Raw genomic sequence first — 18721 nt, forward strand, 5'->3', positions numbered from 1 at the left:
ATTTCTTCTGACTGGAACTTCTCCATACATTCTCATTTCACAGTGAAACAGAAAAATTACTGGTATTGCTTATACTGATGTGATGGACTTGGGGGGATTTGATATTAATTTAAATTAAAAATTAGCTGTTAAAATTGTGTATTTTTAATTGCTGCCTTGTGTTGCCAGTTAGAATTTCTGGCTAATTTAAACTCCCCCCACCCCCAGCACAACCTGTCTCCTCCGGCTCCCCTGAACCACTTCTTCAAACGATGGGGTTTTTGTTGGCCCCAACCCTCAGACTTCCCAAGGTCCTTCTGACTTGAAGCTCTGCCATTCAGCAGACCCCCAATTTTGTAGTGTCGCACCGTAGCCGCGGGTGCTGAGGGGTAAGCACACGTGCCAGACTATGACCTGGGAGTCCACCTTTTATAGCCAAAGCTGCATGGACAATGTAAAGCAAGTTTGTAATCTGAAAGGAGCTCAGTGATGCATTGTGTGTTCACACAGATGTTGCCATGTTCTTACACAAGCAGAGCTCAAGCAGTGGCCTCAAGCTTTCAGAAAGATTGATATCTGTATCTATATCTAATCTATAGGATCTCTGTCTCTCTCCCCCCCTCTCCCCCCCCATCTCTATCTAATCTAGACATATACCTGTATCTGTATATAAAAATTAAAGAAAAAAAAATTCTTTTTACCTGTAATCCACGTGCTTTCTGGCATAGGGAAGCAGGCTGGGCTGGTGTGTCTGTAGGCAGTGATTCCTACTCACCTTCAGCATGAAATCTGAAGGAAGGAGAAGCCCCCCCCTGGAAACTCTGCTTCTCTCTCCCTCTCAGTTCCCATCTTCCCTCCAGCAGACCTGCTCAAGAAAAGAAATTGCTGCCTTCAAAAATTATCATGACATCTAAGAAGATTTCTCACAAGCATTCCTACCATTTCTTTTTTGTTGGAGGGTGAATTAGAAAGGAAATTACCTCTGTTTTTTTTTTATTTTTAGTCACCAAATCCTGAAACAAGAAAGCCAAAAGCACTGGTGACAGTTGCATAAGACGTGTCTGTTTATCGGATATGGCAAGGCTCAGGCATTCTGTTTTGGGTTTTTTTTAAATGAAAATGTCATTGGTCCAAGGTGCTTCCTACGGCAGGCGGGTCAATTGCTTGGCTGCGTCACTCTTTCCACAGAAGACGTGCGGCAGGCGGCTTGGTGACTGAAGTACAGGCTGACGTGCCTTTGGATAATGTGCTTAGCTAGCCAGAAGCTATTTCAAATTAAGCCAGTCCTCCATGTGTTGCTATCCCCAAAAGTTACAAAAAAAAGTCCTCTGGGAAATGATTAATCAGACTTGGTAAACAAGTAAAAAGGCACTTCTTGTCAGTGCTCACCCTGCAGAGGGAATTCCAGGGCCCCACTGATGTGCTGAAGCCTTTCAACTCTGCTTTATTTCTCCAGCCTCCTTGCACATGTGCCACAGGACTGTTTTTCTGACATCGCACACCTTCCAGTGGGAACCCCTGACGTCCGACCTCTGAATGGCTCTCTGGTGGCTTTACGCTCTCTCTGTGGCGCTGGTGTGGGGCTGCGTGGCATCCTCCTCCTCCTCCTCCTCCTACCACACCACAGGTAAAGCCCGGCATGCCGTTCGTGTCGCTGCCTAACGCATGCTTCACATTAGCTTGGGCCCTTTATGAAGTTAGTCCTTCAACCGAAGCCTTTCTTGCATGTGTGTTACAGTGAGTGGCTGATTTATAATGCTGTAATCAATTGCGTAAATATATTCTGTGTTTAGTGGATATTTTTCTGAGTAACTTCAAAAGGAGCAGAAACCGCCTTTGGTGCACAGCAAATATATTGTTTGATATAGAGTTATCAAATATAAATACCGCTTGGATACATAAATACTCCTGAGCGTGGTCCCAGCTGGACAGACTGTGCTAGGTGTAAGAAACACAAGGCTTATTCATAATTGGAGAATAATACTTTCTTCGAAAAAAATATTGCTCTGCAAGCTATCGTCCATGGCAATGGCACTTCAAGCACCCTTTGCTTCAAGCCCTCAAGCACCTTTTTGGTGCACCGCACCCGCCAGCCCCAGCCTTTTTGGCCTCTGGTAGCTGGGACTTTGCACCCAAAAGCTTTCCTTCTTCAGAGAGACGGCAAGCAGGTCTGGCCCTCCCTGCCACAGCCGGTGCACGGTGGAGAGGTGAAAACTTGGCCAGGAGGGCACTGAGAGGCTCCCTGTCCTGCCAGCCAGCATGCACGGAAAGCTGCCAGCAAGCATGCCGCTGCCACACCGAGCAAAGCAGCATTGCCTTTAAAATGGGCTCCTCAAAACACGGAAGTCGCCTGCACCTCTCTGACCAGCACGGACAAGTGCAGACATAGAAGATATGGGGGGCACCTGGCAGGCTGCCATTTTTCCACTGGCAAAATAGGTGGAAAATTGCAAAACCTCCTGCTGCTTGCACCACCTAAGGCATGGCACAGCATGGGGCGAGGCAGTGGGAGGCAGCTGGGGATAAGCAGGAGGTTCGTCATCAAAGCTGTGATGTTCGACTGAGCGTGCACGGCAGGCAGGAGCGGGTGGCCGTGAGGGCTGCGGCTGCCTAGCCAGCACATCACTACCTGACTCACTGCCATGCAAATCAGGTAAAGAAGTTGTTGGGTTTTTTTTTTCAAGAAACGTTCAGGAGCAGCTTTCCTTCAAGACTCAATAATGAAATAGAGTATTTCTAGTCCTGTGTTCTCTATGAGTGATGTGAGTGAGACTGGTTTGTCATGTAATATTGTGAAAATGAGAAACTGCAAGAGGCAGTGCTGACATTTAAAAAACAATCAAATCCCAGAATGCAAGCCACATGCCAAAAAGAAGCTTTTGCATCCCCTCTGAAATCCCGTCAAAATTTATTTTGCAAGAATTGCTGTTGACAGTTGCAGTTGTTTTGAAAAAATATTACTGTTTTGTTCAAGCTCAGGATGGAAACAAATTTCAGAGTGTTATCATTTCCAGTCAAAAATTCTGTTCTAATCTGAAATTAGATTTCAGATTCTGACCAATTAGATTTTGACCAATATCTAATCCTCTCTTGACAGCTTATCACCAGGCTTATAACAAAGGCTAGTAGCTTTTTGCTTTCTTGTTTGCATAGCTGCGAGGCTCAGCATCTATCCGCTCAGGAGGAGCTCCCCAAGCGCAGGCGAGTCCAGCTCACAGCCCTGCCAGCAGATCTTGGCCAGCCTGTTCTGGAAATTACACATGCCAGCCACCATAACAGGGTTTGACTCTAGGACATGGTGCGCTGGCAATATGGAAGCCCTCCCTCGCACTGGCCCTTCAGGCTCTCAGCCTGGGCTGGCCAGTGGAAGGAACACCCCTTTGCCTTCTCCCTCCTCCCTCCTCAGCACAGCTATAAATGGCCTTTCTGGACAAGCCACTCATTCATTTTTTAGCAGCTGCAGCTCTTCAAGCGCCGTTCCCACAGACTTGCTGTCCCCCGCGCTCCTTCTCCCTTTCCTGGAGCCTTTGCATGTTTGTGAAGACCCAGGAGGTGGATGAGATGCCCTCACCTCGCCCCTGCACCCACCTCTGATGCTCGCCAAGAGCCCAGCTTGAGCACTCTTTGCACAGAGGCAGAGCTGCCCGTGCCCCTATTCCCCCTTCTCTGCCTATGCTGGGAAATCTGTGCCTGTTGTAGTGTAGCGATGTCAGACCCTCACCTCCTGCGGGAACACGGGACTGCTGGATACAAGATACTGCACGTGCAGGGCCATGCCCCATTGCCCCTGGAGCTGGAGCAAGCCCACCACCACCCGCTGAACCCAGGCTGCATTCATGGGACTCGCAGCTGGTGGGAGGGAGAGTGTTTTACTTATTACACAGTGTCGTGGTTTAACCCCAGCCGGCAGCTAAGCACCACGCAGCCGCTCGCTCACTGCCCCCCCACCCCTGGGATGGGGGAGAGAATCAGGAAAAAAAAACTCGTGAGTTGAGATAAAGACAGTTTAATAGGACAGAAAGGAATGAAAAACAATGATAATGATAATAATAATAATATGACAATAGCAATACTAAAAGAATTAAACTATACAAAGCAAGTGGTGCACAATGCAATTGCTCACCACTCGTTGACCGATGCCCAGTTAGTTCCCGAGCCGCGATCCGCGCCGCCCGGCCAACTCCCCCCTGTTTATATACTGGGCATGACGTTCCATGGTATGGAATACCCCTTTGGCTAGTTCAAGTCAGCTGCCCCGGCTCTGCTCCCTCCCAGCTTCTTGCACACCTGCTTACTGGCAGAGCACGGGAAACTGGAAAGTCCTTGGCTGAAGATAAGTGCTACTTAGCAACAACTAAAACATCAGAGTGTTATCAACATCATTCTCACACTAAATCCAAAACACAGCACTGTAGCACCTACTAAGAAGAAAATTAACTCTGTCCCAGCTGAAACCAGGACACACAGAAAAATCTAATTTTTCTCCCAATTATTGTAGTCTATTGTTCCTTGCCCCAGCACCTCCCTAAATACATTGCCATGATATCCTAGTTTTCCGTCTAGTGTAGCAACAAATCTCCCATGGAGCTTTACGTGCTGGGAAAAGTGGGATCTTAAGACTGCTGCCTGCGGTGTGTTTCATTTGGGAGAGTTTACTTAGAAGAAATGTGTGAATGACAGCTCCATACAGAGCTGGGCTTTTAGGAAGCATGTCTTAGTATGGAATTCATCCATAATATATGCTGATTTATCAACATATGGCAGCACTTTACAATAGCTTAATAAAAGCCAGATTGACTGTAAAAACACATTTTTGTATAGCAACTCTCTGCTTTTCTGCTTCTGTATGTTTTTTGTCTTGTTTTTTCATTAATCTTTAATATACTTGAAAGGAATATTTAAAGCGCTATGGGTGATTTGCGTCTGTTATGGTTAAGGAATATAAATTTCCCTGCCAGCATGCTGTGATCTGTCATCCTATGTTGGTGTACGTGCTGAACACAATGTTTGCAAGCATACTTGTCCTGACAGTCGGTAAATATCATGAGTTAACAGTAAGCAAATAGAGGACTTGAAAGGTCATCCCAGGACAGTTGTTTTGCTTAAAACATCTTGAAAAAGAGTGTCAAAGATGTGACATTCTTTGTGCCTTTTCAATGGTCCTTGAGTGTTTTCTCTGAGCATCAGCAAAAACTGGAGGGGTGGGCAGGAGTAGAGCTTGTGCATGTTTGTTGAGAACAGGCTATTAAATAGCCAGGGCTGGACCTGGACCAGCAGTGCTTCCCTCCACATCCAGCAGCTGCCTTTGTCATCTCATCAAATTTCACAACTTTTTTTTTGTTTTCTTTACATCGACACCACTCTGTTTTATCCCCTGCTTTGTTTTCAATTTAGTTGCTCCCCCACAAGACCTTCAGATCACTGATCCTGGACTCTTAGGTTCTCTTGATATAGAGTGGAAACCTCCAGCCAACGTACAAACCTTCAATGAATGCACAGTAAAATACAAGTTTGAATACCGCAACACTGGTGACAGAGACTGGAAGGTAAGACAAAACACGGTTTAATCCTCTTAAATCCAAGCTATTTTTCTGCCTTTAGTTTCCGCATAGGATTATGTTTGCATTTCAAGGAGGAGTGGTACTAAAGCAGTTCCAGCTTTCCATGAAAAGGCCATGCTGTTCCAGTGGTTTGAATCTTTTGCCAGATGGGAGTGTGTTTTGAAATCTAACAACAGCAGCAGCAGTCAAAGAAGGGGCTATTTCTGTCAGAGGGTGTGGTGCTTGCTGCCAAAAAAAATCCAATAATATCTAGTAGCATTCCTCATTGTAAAAGGCACTACACTTTTTAGAAAGTCTTTATGGGGCTTGAACTGAAACTCACTGTCAACAGATCTTAGGGATGCAAAGTGGTGAATAAATAAAAGATTAAATTTCATTAATTATCCTAATGCTCTAACATTTCCTTTATCCAGAAGAGCGTTTCTAATTACCGTTTACTTTTGTCTTTTAGATATGGTTGACTCTAACTCAGCTCTATGATAAAATTGTCAGTCTTCTCTCATTGATGTGTAAGCAGGGCAATAGCAGACAGGCACAGTACAGGAAGGGTTGTAGGAATGTATTTTGGGAGTGCTTAGAAGATGAAAGCTGCTGCAGGGTCAGGAAGGTAAGTGGAGTGGGGAGAGGAGAAACACAGCAGTAGGCTGTTTGATTGGCAGAAGGTACTGAGGAACACATGAAAAATACACTGAGGATGTCCCCAGACAACCCAAAGTACAGATTGGTGTCCTGAAAGAAAGGGAGGTTTTTTAGCCCAATCCTAAAGCAGGAGTGCTAGAGAGCTTGCCAGCTCAAGAGACCAGGGAGAGAGAGAAGGAGCAGTCACATTGGGTTAGCAGTGCTGTGGACCCCAGCCTCTTGCTGTGAATGGTTTCCACATGTCCTGCATGAGCTGGTCATCCGCTTCATCCGCCCGAGGCAGCAAAGCCAAGGCTGCCAGGCTGCGCTCAGCCACCACGGAAATGGGTTTTGGCCCAGCCATCCCATGGGAGCCTGCAGAGGTGGAAGAGCATGGTGCCTCCCACCCTGTTTCAGCTACAGATTGCAATCATCGTGAGGGCATGGGAAGGAGCTCTTTGACCTGACATTGGTCATGATACACATCACACTCCCAGCCATGCAGCAGCGTGCAGCTGTGCAGATTCTTCTATGATGATTTTAACTGGCATTTAAAAAGCACAAAGGAAAAAAAAAAAGCAGTTTTAAAAAACACACCAGAATTGCCTAAATCACAAGTAATAAAGGTGTCTTATACAAGATAGATCTAAAAAGTAGGAAAAAAATCACCTCTGGTACCTTGCCAAAACCTTGACCCCAGATAAGGTCACGAAGAAGAGAGTCTGAAAAAAATCCATGGGACATCAGTGGAAGCAACAGTCACTGATGTCTGTTAGAAACACGTAGCTCAGCACGGCTCTTACACTCTGGGACTGCTGACAAAAAGCCCGACTGTGGGCTGTGCCATTGCAGTTCCTCCTGCAGCACGTGTGTGCATTTTACGGCACGTTTCTTCTGTCCTGCTTGAGCTAATGATGTGACACCTTCTCTCTCTCATCATTTGTTGTAACTCTTGCCAACTTATTTCTCCCTTGCGTAAAGTAAGGGGGAGTAAGTCTGAGGGGAAAAAAAAAAAAGAAAAACCTTCAGAGGGGGTGTTCAAAAAGCCCCACCGCTAAGCCCAGCGGCATGCGGTGGTGAGCCCACGCTGTGCTGCCTGGCTGCTGCTCCATCCTTGCAGGGTGTGGTTGCGCTTCCCATGGGAACCATCGGTTACAAGACTTGTCGTTCCTTCTGTTTCTGATTTTCTCATGTCACAAACAAGTGCCTTTTATCTGGATTTACGGCAGTATCCTTGTCAGACCCTCCCCAGTGCTCCTGGCTGGTGCAGATCCCCTGAACCATAGTCTGCTCTGTCTTGTCGTTGCTGGGGTCCTGTGGGGTGGAGGGACTCAAAGCCAGCGAGGCTGGGCAGAGCAGGTGGCACAAGAGTGCTGGAGAAGCACTGGGCAGGAGAAGCAGGACAGAAATGTAAAGAAACATTAAAGCACACAAATGAGCCGACTCGCAGCTAGAGTGGGAGCAATGGTAGCTAATTCTGCAGCCCACTTAGTGACAAAAGAGGTGCTTATAAAGTCTGTCTTTCAACCAGGTTATTTTTACTAGGAAGCTAAAATTCAGAGTTGGATTTGACCTCAGCAGGACTGCTGAAGTGAAGGTACAGACACTGCTCGAAGGACGGTGCACTGATGACATGGAGGTGCAAAGTGACTGGATTTATGCTACCTTTCAGGTCCCATTGCAAGGTTAGGAGCAGCCTTCGGTACCTGGTGCAGTTTTGCACTTTGCATGAGCCTGTTGCATGAACCGCTGCTGGCCTGAGGGTTGCTGGATGGATAAGCCGTTGCAGGGCTTGTTGAGGTATAAGACACCAGAGCATCTCTGCTTCCACTGGCTGTGGTTCTGGTTACTGGATACTTGGGGCTCATTTCCCTCTGCCCGTACCCTGGCTCTGCTGGGTTGCCCTGCATGAGCTCCACTGCTGAATGAAAAGGTCAGTTATGCATCTTTCTGCTCTAAGTACAGTGAACTGGCTTTTATAGGAAACAGAGCACTTGGCAGCAAAACTATCTAATAATAGTGACTGGCCTTCTTCTCTTTTCTTTTTTTGTCTTTCAACTGCAGCACACAATTTTTCAAAGACGTAAAATGATATTTCTGCTGGGCCTGACTGGTACGTTGCTAAATAGTGGTTATTTCCTTCTCATTTGACAGGAAAACTGGAATCAGAGGTTCAGAATTTCCACTGCATCTATCATGACTGGGAATACCTCAAGTGCACTTGGCAACCAGGTCTCCTTGCTCCTCGCGGCGTACATTATGGACTATATTATTGGTATGTATCAGCAAAATAGAAAAACATCCAGGCAGCAATCAAGTGAACCTCTCAGGGTACTAAAATACCATGGCAAATATGCTTTTATGGCTGGCAATGCCACGATCCACCCAGAATGAACAGAAATAATGCTCCAAGCAACATGTGCCTTCTGGCAAGGAAATACTAAATCCCCACTTCCTTCCTTAAAATCATACTCGTGCTGACCTTCTACAGGGGGTGCCTTCTCCCTTCCTTCTTTCCCTTTTATTCCCCTCCGTGGAGTGCTTTCTGCATGTTGTCTATCATGAAGCCTTGTGCCTTCTCTTTGCTGAATATACCTGGATCATTCTGGTTGCACATTTCCCTTGATCACAGTGCATATATCTCTATAGGATAGGATTCAGCAGGAGGTCACCAAGCTCAGTGAACCCTATACAAAGAGCAGGGCTTCTTGGCAACCAACAGTTTTAGTCGTCAAATATATTTTCATAGCCTCAGCACATCTCATACAAGCAAACATGCTGCCAAAAAGTAGTAATAATGCATGTTTCTCAGTTGTTTCTTTTATACTGCTGCCTAATGATTCTGTTCTACAAGAAAAACAAAGCTAGACTTAAGTGTTTTTGGACAAAGTAAATGCTGTATTTGTGCTTCAATTCCGATGATACTATGGTAAGGATGACTAGTTAAGAAATCATTGGGTTTCATGCCTTTGGGCTACGTGTAGAAAACCATAGCTGCTTTTTAAAAATAGTTTCCATGTAGTTCTTGGAAATAGTCTTCAAAGCAGAAACACTGATGTAAAACCATTTTGCTAAGTACAAAGGTCTGCTTGAAGGAAACCATGGAAATTCATGATTCGCTCCTAAAAAAAAAAACCCAGCAAAAAAAACAACAAACCCACCCTTATTTAACTGCCCTTAACAAAACCAGGCATTTGGATGTGAGTCCCATTGTATAACGAGAGTGGGTGGGAACACAGCCATGGCATCCTTTGATCCCTGTGAGTTAATTTTTATAGCACTACCACATGAAGTTTTTCCCCCAAACATAATGTGCTGTGCAGGGAGACTTTCATTAGGTGTAGAGTACAGAGGCCAGATTCAGCCCTGCCTCAAGGGCACTAACCCAGCAGGAGTCTTAAAGGGTAATACGAAATACCACTTAGTATTTCCAGGATGGGGCCAGCAGCTAAGCTTTGGGGAGTGGCCCCCAAAGACAGGAGGCAGTTTGAGGGGACAGGGTTGTGGTTGCACATTAGCTAATAACCAGCAGACACCTTCCTCGCTCCCACCCCTGGGTTTCCATTACATGCCTGTGCAGATGCATGGGACCTACCAGCAATCAGCTGTAGCAGCTCGTTAACACTCATTACATTCATGGCACATGTCATCTGCCACAAACTGCTGCATTTTGGCTTGGGAGGGGACCTTTCTGCAACTCCAGAGTTGGTGGCTGATGGTGCCGTAAGTGCCCCATGGGAGGATAGGTGTCTCCGTCGTGAGTAGGGGCCAGATCCTGCCCCAGCTCCACTCACACAGTGGCACCTTGTGAGGCCTCTCGTGCTCCAGGAATGGGCTTGGGGAGAGGCTGACACAGCCTACAAACCAACCTGGGAAGCCATCTGTGCATGTGAATTTGTTTTTTTATCCTCCCCACACTTTTCCCATAGCAGAAGTCCAGGTGACCGATGCATAATGCTGTGCTTTGGATCACTTGTGAAAAGCAAAGGGTGGGTAGCATATAGGCGATACTTGAGGTTTAGGTCCAATCTCAAAAAAAAACGCCTTACCCAAGTAGTAACTGCCATTGCTTTGGTTATTTTTTTCTTTCTGTTTTCCTAATACACTGCTAGGTACGAGGGGCTGGGCCACGCAGCGCAGTGTGATGACTATATTCAGGATCACGGTATAAACATCGGCTGCATGTTGCAAAATCTGAGCCAGGCAGAATATAAGGATCTGAGCATTTGTGTCAATGGTTCAGCAGCAGCCACTCTGCTACGGCCGTTGTACGTCACTCTTCGCCTTCACAACCTAGGTAACATGGGCAGGAAAGCAGCAGGGCTCTGGGGACCCGCACGGCCACCATGCACCCAAGGTTAATGTCTTGCACGAGGGGGCTCAAACAAATGTGCGCTCTTGTAGATGGGTGGCTGTAATGTATCTGGGTGGATTTCTCCCCAGAGAAGGGGCTGTCCACACAGGACTTTAGTTTCCAGCAGTGTTTGCAGGTGAGCAACACCACTCGGCACCCACCCTGGATGGTCAGTGGGTGCCTCCAAGCACTGCACTTGGCAGCCTGACAACTTGGGACATAAATGGTCTGCTGGGCAGATGGCAGAGCAGCTATGGGTTTTTTGGCTCTAGCAGCACCGCCACAGAGGTGTCTTCATTTACTCCTGCTGGAATTGAAGCCGCTGCTACACTCCTGCAAGCACAGGAGAAATCTTTGGGCTTTGCTGTTCAAACCAGGCTAAGGGCTGGGGAGAACTGAGTACAAGGTGTGATGGGGTCTGCCAGAGCAAAGGTGGATTTCAAACCCATCAGAGACAGGGAAAGGAAGCAACGCACAGCATGATGTATAACTCGACACATGTACTCGCTCTTTATTATGGGCACTTACCATGCTGATGTATTTACCCACGTGTAAATGTCAGGGGCATAAATAGCTAGTCCTCCAGTTAAGCCACTGGGCTAATAAGCAGGATTTCTGGATTCAATGAGTGCTGCCATGTGCTTCATGGGTGGCTTTGGGCATCTGACATAAACCAGAGCCTCTCCTGGGATACAGAGAGTGTCAGGCCAACACTGTTGCAGTGTCCCACTGCAGCGGCTGAGGCTGCCCTCGCAGCACAGGGAGGGCTGGCTGGCTGCACTGCGAGGGGAACGTGCTGAGGACAGTGCTCACAGCCCAGCGTTTCAAAACCCCTGCACCACAGTCCAGAGCAAGGACCTAGCCCAGCCCACGTGTCAAGTCAAAATAAACAACCCACCCTCCAGCCTCAGTGACATCCTGCTCCTGCAGCATCGTGGCTGATAGCAATGGGAGCTCAGAAATCCCATCAACGGGGAAAAGGGGCAGAGGCTGGTGGTGATTAACTGAAGCCTTTCCCACCAGGAGCTGTTTGATCGCACCTCTTGACCTTCTCTCTTTCTGTTCCCCCCACCCAGCAAAGCCCTCACCCCCGAAGCAGCTGGTGGTTTCCATGTCTGCATCTGAGGAGCTCCACGTGGCGTGGAGCCCGCCGGGTGGCGAAACGCCGCCCCAGTGCCTGGAGTATGAGGTTCAGCTGGCAGAAGATCAGGGGGAGGCCAAGGCTGCCTGGGCGGTAGGGACAACACAGAGCGTGCTGCAGGGAGGGCGAGGGGTGGGGGAGCCCTGCCTGATGGCCGGCAGTGGGGGTGCATGGCGGAAAACTGGGGTTCGCAGCGAGTTGTGGACAGTGTGTTAGCTACCCCGTGATGGACCGTGCAGAGACGTTAGCTGGGGCTGCCAGTGGAAAACGCTGATCAGCTGCTCCATTGCACATGTTCCTACTTAACACCCTGACCTCCAGCTGCAGCATTTGCTTTAGCAGTAACAGATCCCAGCGTTGAGTCTCTGAGCGATCACTTTCTCAGGCCTCCTGCCTGTTATCTCAGAAAGCTGTCATCACAGAAATGTTGTTGTGGTTTGTTTTCTTGAATATGGTGGCACAACTTGGTCCGATGAAACTATAATTCTCATCTCTCCAAAGAAGTGGCCTGGGACACAACACGTCTTTTATGCATGGTGCTTTTTCCTTGTGCATTATCCAGGTGCAGTTTTGATAGCAAAAATGGCAAGAACTAGTTAATCATAGGGGACATCTGGAAGACATTTTTTCTTTAATTGCCATATTCTACACATGAGTCTTCTTAGCTAATTTAATGAAAGATTCCATAAATTAACAGGCATAAATAGCAACATGCAGGATGGTGCCCCCCAGAATGTATGTATTTTCAGTAGATTCATCTCTATAATCATCTTATTGGCATTAGCTGGTCCAAAACTATTATAAAATCATTTAAAACTGCCAAAGCATAATCCAAGGGTTTGCAGAGCCTGGAGAGAATGTTCAGAAACATCAGTCCGTGCCAGAAAGCTACTGGTGGTGGCACGTAATTCCTTGACATTTGTTCTCTCTGTTTTGTTTCTCAGTCTGTGTCAATCCAAACGGAGACCGCTTTAACAATTTCCAGAGCAAATCAAAGCCGCATTTCATGTGTTCGTGTCAGGGGGAGAACAAATATTTTCTGTGCTGACCAAGGCTTTTGGAGTGAATGGACGCAGGAGTGTTTCTCTGGTATGGAACCCACAGTAACCAGCGTTTCTTTTACATCCTTTATAAAGCCTGTTTGGGACCAAGCGCTGATGGCTGCCATGGGCATCTGCTGGTGTCCAGCACTGGAGGTGGGATCCTGGTTTAGTTACACCCTCAACCTACTCCAGCACAGCCATTCCTACAGCTTTGCATCTCCAGTGCTCTTAGCAGGCAAGCCCCAAAATATTAACACTTCTGCACCAGCACCTTTCCCCACTGCATGGGGACAGCTGTGATGGAGGAGTGACTGCTTTGCGAGAGAGGGCATGTGGTACTCGGAGTCTCTCCACAGGGCATCCTCCTGGCTGCCCCGCACCGTGGATCAGCTCCTTTGCACCCCGTAGGCTCTATAGGGCTGTCCCTGTGTGCACTGGCTCTGCTGCAAGATGCAGAAGGCAGGGAAGAGGCACACAGTGGTGGCTACATATATATGCAGGATATATGTTACCCTGAAGGAGTATGTTACCCTACACAGTAACATATACCTGGCATATATCTGTAATAAGTAAATAAATAAATAAATAAATAAATGTAGGGTAACAAACCTGGACACACGGAGTTTGCATCTGAGCCCAAGCTTTGTAAGAGGTAATATGACCCGTTCTGGAAGCTAACGTTTTCTTATTTGCTGTCATTTATCTTTGCAGTGTCCAGAAAAGAGGACAAGCAGCTATTTATCCTCATTCCAGTCATTCTGAGTTTGTCAAGTAGCCTCATAATATTTATGTTGATTGGCCAGTGCAAGAAAAGGTAAGCGCCAAGGCAGCCTGTCTATGCAATGTGCTTTTATGTGGGTGTCTCAGGCTACAGTTATAAATGAAACAACATATTAAATATTAAACAACAATATGAAACAACATATTAAATACTAAGAGCCAGACGTTAATACTAAGAGCCTTAACGCTCTAAGATCGGACACCAAACAACAGTTTATTTTCAGGAAACAACCTTGTAAGTGTGGCTGTTTCTGATATGAAATGCCTCACAACAACCCATAAACTCACAGCAGAGACCCAAATCCTGCTCATACGAGCCCAGACTGCTTCTGTTAAATGCAGCAAAGTTACTTGCATGCACAGCAGCAGAAATAATGTCATTATCTTGCCCCAAACCACTCAGGCAGCAGAGATTTGTGCTGGTTGTGTTAAAGAAGTGCCTCTTTTATGGGCTAAGGCCTCATTCTCTTTGCACTCCTGTCCCAGTTGTTTGCATTCATGTCAATGACAGCACATGGGGAAAGCAGACGCAGTGGATGAATTTGCCCATATCGATATTATTGGTACTGATGACATTTTCTTCAGGTCTGACCGGTCACTTAGAGAGAACTAATCCCCTGGTACTGATAACTATTATCTTTTTCTTACAGCCATATAGTGTAAGCAAGTGGGTACCTTTTCTAATATGCCTTTTAAGGCATCACCGATGAGGGAGAATTGGCTGTAGAAATACCTTCGTGTTGTCCTCAGAGATGAACTAACACCTATTTGGTAGTTGAATGCATGGAGTCTGAGGCACACACTCCTTCATCTTTCCGCCTTTCAAATGTTTTGGTTCGTGAAATTCGAACAAAGTGTAGATGCTAGCAAGAAAACTGTGGAAAGCAAATGCTTCCTGCATTGCTACTGGGATGCGGTGATGTGTGACAGGGATGCTGTAGTGTGTTCCCAGCTGTCTCTTCGTGCTGGGAATAACAGTCTTTGCCCATTTCAGATCCCCAGCAGGAAAGCCATTGCATGCATCGGTGGGATGCTAACTCTGCTTGTGACTGCTGTACCACTTGTGTTTGACGGATTGCTCTTAGAACATCATCCCAAGGACAGCTGAGAAGTCCTGAGCTTCCTATAGCCCACGTGGGTGTTCCCTACCTGCTGCCATTTGCAAGGCTGGTTGTTGCAATTCAAGTCCTCAACAGGCCCAGGAAAACATTGGAGGAGTTTTAAACTGACTCTGGAGCAAGCCGTTTCTGATAACAGGACAAGGGAGAAAAAGGAGGCAGTGGAAACTGCCATGAATAAAGATAACATTGCTCTGTGGGTTTGTCTTTTTTTTTTTAAGGACTCTAGAAATCTCTCAACAGGACACACACTGAAGGGCAGCACCTCAAGCACAATGCTAGGTACAAACGCCTGCATCTAGTTACTGTACCCCACCTCGCTCTCACCACATCTTCTTAGTCCCCAAATACTCAGCCTGCTGAGAGCATCTAAATGCTGAACATGAGCTACTTGAGCTAACTGATATGCCTTATCTGTTGCAAAGCTGAAGTGGGGAGGCCTTGAGAGAAACTTTTGGTGTAAAAAGGTATGATCACAGCTACTGCAAAGGACAGATGCTTCAGAGCAGAAGTGAGGGTTACTCTGGCAAAGGCAGTGTGGGAACTTCTCTAGGAAGCAGGCGCCAGTACCAGAATTCAGTGAAGCACCCAAGATGTCTCTCAACACCATGTATTCAGCTGATGAAATTGCTGACTGATTTCTGATTTTTAAGGAACCATTCCCTACGATGATGATTTAAAAAAAAAAAAAGAAAATCAGCACTAGATGAGACACTGTCCTCAAAACCCATTCTGGTTTTTTTTGGTCAAAGAACTAACCAACCCAAACCCAGAGGTTTAGTGTGCTTTCATTTCATCTGAACAACCCAGAAAACATATTTTCTTGCAGGAGCATTTATTCAAAATGGGAATTTCTAGTGAACAGTGTAAGCTCAGAGAGAAAATCAAGCTTGCGTCAATCAGCTATGTAAAGAGCCATGCTAATCCAATCAGGCACAAAACAACACAGCAAGCGCTGTCTTACACATCCAACTGCAAAATTATTCAATCACCATCAGCTGCTTCCCCTGCTAAATTGGCAACAACCCAGTGTTATTTGGGGAGCAACCAAAGGAGGAAAGCACCAGAAAAAAATGGTTTATGCACAGACTGGAGCAGAAATGAAGTTTCCTGGCTGTTTTTATTTTGATGAGACACAACCTCTGCCTCTACTGTCTCCTGGGGCTTCTGGCCAGCCAGCATGGGATGGCTTTACGTTTAAAAATACCTGTGAGCGTGCAATGGGCACTGAAATACTGTGTTTTACCTTGATGAATGCAGCACGTTAGAACTGGAGAAGGGAGCTGGACTTGCAAGGCACTGACTGATCTAACAGAGAAGGTGAAAGGAACCACGAGAGAGGGAAGGAAGTAGGAATAAAGCTGGCTTGACCCAGAAGCAGCCATCAGCCCCAGCTCAGGGAGACCTGGCCTGCAGACATCTCCAGAACATGCTCATCAGAGCAATTCAAGGGAGTGCACAGTTCATACAACAGGCCAGATGCAGGAGGCTCAGGACAGCATTTCCTCCTCTGTGCAATGGGAGAGAGTAGCTCTTTGCTTGGTGCCCTCCCGCCAGCTGCAGTCCCCTTCCTTCCCTCTCTGGTCTCCAGCAGGATTTTTGCAGCGACAAGGAGCACAGCCCTACACCACGGCTGCCCCTGGCCAGCACAGCGCAAATATTTTGCTCTGACTTGCTCTGGAGGCTGGGCTGTGTGCGCCTCCCTGCAAGAGCGATGGGCCATCAGGGCAGGACAATCTCTGGGAGGACCAAGCCTGGATCTCCTGCTCTGCAAGACCAGGATGAGTAGAGATGCTCAGCCAAGCTAGTTTTAGGGTTTTTGGGTACTTTCAGGAACTAGAGGACTTTGGCACATCCAGAACGAGGTAACATGTGGGTTATGGGTTTTCAGAACTGCCACGAGGGCAACAGTTACTGCACTAATAATAATGGTTAACGTGAGAAAAAGCACTAGAGAAAACTATTGGAAAGAGTCCCATTGAGATTTGCCATTACTGGAAATAACTTCTGGTAGGCCTCTGCAACCTCTTAAACAGTTTAAATGTCTACTAAAAACACAAGTGGATTGTGAACCTCCCCCGGGGGAAAAGCAAGGCAGGCTGCTAGAGCCCACCCTGCTGCCCTGGGTACATCTGATAAGATCTCACCCACTTCATCATGTGAGAACACCGGGCACTGGCATTTGGAGTGGGCCAAATGGTGCAACAACCCCGACCTGCTGGACGAGTTTAAACTGGGTTAAAGTTTCTAGTCTAATTTTGTCCAAAAAGAGGTAAGTAGGGAAGAAGAATTAAAGAGAATGGGCGCAGGTAAGAGATGGCAAAGGAATGGATGTTAGAACATCCATTCTGCAGCTAGAACTCACCCCAAAAAAGATCAGAGCTATTTCAGTAATCACAAAATATGAAAGTTAGGCTGAAGCCTGCCTAGAAACCTGCCTAGTAACAGAGTGATAAATTAAGTACATCTACTTATGGTATCTGTATGCTGCAGGAGAAACAGGAGAGTTTAGGTAAGGATAGCTGGGCTTGGCCCTGGCGTGGGGCTCCCCGCTCACCAAACTCAGCCCTGCAGAGGGTCCTCGTTGCAGCAGCAGCCAGACCCCCCCCACCTGCTTTCTCACAGCATCACATCTGCAGCATGTGCAAAATTTAATCCTAATAGGTGACCAGCTGCTAGTCCTTCCTAACATCCTGAACCTTGCTAGAATTTCAGTAGTATGCTTTTTTTCCTATGTTTATAGAATTACAATAATTATGTATTTCTTTCACACAGTATTTGCATTACAGTGGTTTAATTCATTTGCTGTAGTCCATAATTAATATTTTCAGTAAAGCGCTTTCAGAATCCCTCCTTTGGCATACTCTGCTCTTATTGTTCCCTGCTCATGTCTGGGTTCCCCGGTGTTTTTACTATCTTAGCACCACATGTCTGGTGAGGCATGTCTTTTTGCCAAACATACAAAGAGAACTCTTTTGCATACCCTTGAGTTTGGGGTCTTTTTTTCTGTCTTTGACTGATAAAGTCTTAGAGCCATTTGTTGAAGAATAAAAAGCAACCTTTCCTACAGAGTTTTTTTCCCTAGAGAATGTATGTCAGTACTTGTCAAACATATGAAAGCACGATCCTGTGCATGCTACAGGGAAATGCAAAACCAATTTGCGTGTGTCGTTTGCATCTAACTGCTTTTGGGAAGGAGCAAAACAGGGAAGGCAAATGCCAAGGTCTCTGAACTCACAAAATCGCCCTCCTTCTCTCACTGAGGTCAAGCTGCCAACAAGAGAATAATTTGAAAACCAGTTTACCTTCTGTTTCCCCATTATCCATCCTCATATTTTTTCATTTTTCTGACTGGCCTCTGAATACAAGATTTTGAAGTGTTTCAACCACTATAACCTGCCAATGACTGAAAGACATAAAGCAAGGCTGGCATCTCTCAGGAGCTCTTTACTCCTCTTGCACTTGAGGACATGAAAATGTAGAAGTTGTATCTCACCGGCTGAGGCATCTCTGCTGAAGTTTTCCATCTCGTACAGGCGCTAGAAACTCCATGGCCACTGGGTGTCAGCATCTGTGCTTGGACGCAGAGGAGGAGGAAAGCAGGTGCAGCATCTCTTCCGCCAGAATTCAGTATTTAGTGCATGAAAATTAAATAGAGGGGACAATGGTGCTCTCACTGTAAGACAGATGAGTTTTGTTCTTTTTGTACTGCTAAGCAGAGAAGTGTCACATCTTTGCTCCATCATTCAGCACTGGGCTGACTGCCGGGTAACATCACCGCTCATGACTTGTGGCATCGTGACTGTGGCCACCGGATGACCAGAGCTGCATCTCCCATGGCATGTGCCAGCCAAAAACAGCCCCTGCCCCTGCCCTCCGTCAGTGGCTCGGGCCACTGAGCACCCACAGAAATACCCATCAGCTCAAACTGGAGGCTTGGCCGAGCGGGGACTGCGCCCTGCTGTATGTCCCTGCCTCACTCTGGCATCAGCTCCTGCATCCCTGAGCCACCATGGGTCTCAGCACCCATCCCGGAGCCTCTGCAGGTCTCAGCATCCATCCCCAAGCCACTGCAGCTCTAGGGAGTACCTAGATCTTGAAAGGATGTAAAGTGGTACAGCCCTTCT

At 46.8% G+C, this 18721-nt stretch overlaps 1 protein-coding gene across 1 annotated transcript; it reads left to right on the forward strand.

Annotated features, from left to right (window-relative positions):
* Positions 1-1490: 1490 nt before the first annotated feature.
* On the forward strand, positions 1491-14785 carry IL13RA2 (interleukin 13 receptor subunit alpha 2). The gene is made up of 9 exons (XM_050902087.1): positions 1491-1606; positions 5374-5525; positions 7690-7843; positions 8313-8433; positions 10271-10455; positions 11589-11746; positions 12598-12742; positions 13408-13510; positions 14471-14785. The coding sequence occupies exons 1-9, from the start codon at positions 1516-1518 to the stop codon at positions 14511-14513; spliced, it is 1152 nt and encodes a 383-aa protein (XP_050758044.1). The 5' UTR covers positions 1491-1515; the 3' UTR covers positions 14514-14785.
* Positions 14786-18721: the final 3936 nt, after the last annotated feature.

This window comes from Gymnogyps californianus, chromosome 9 (genome assembly GCF_018139145.2).
Source record: "Gymnogyps californianus isolate 813 chromosome 9, ASM1813914v2, whole genome shotgun sequence".
Lineage (NCBI taxonomy): Eukaryota > Metazoa > Chordata > Aves > Accipitriformes > Cathartidae > Gymnogyps > Gymnogyps californianus.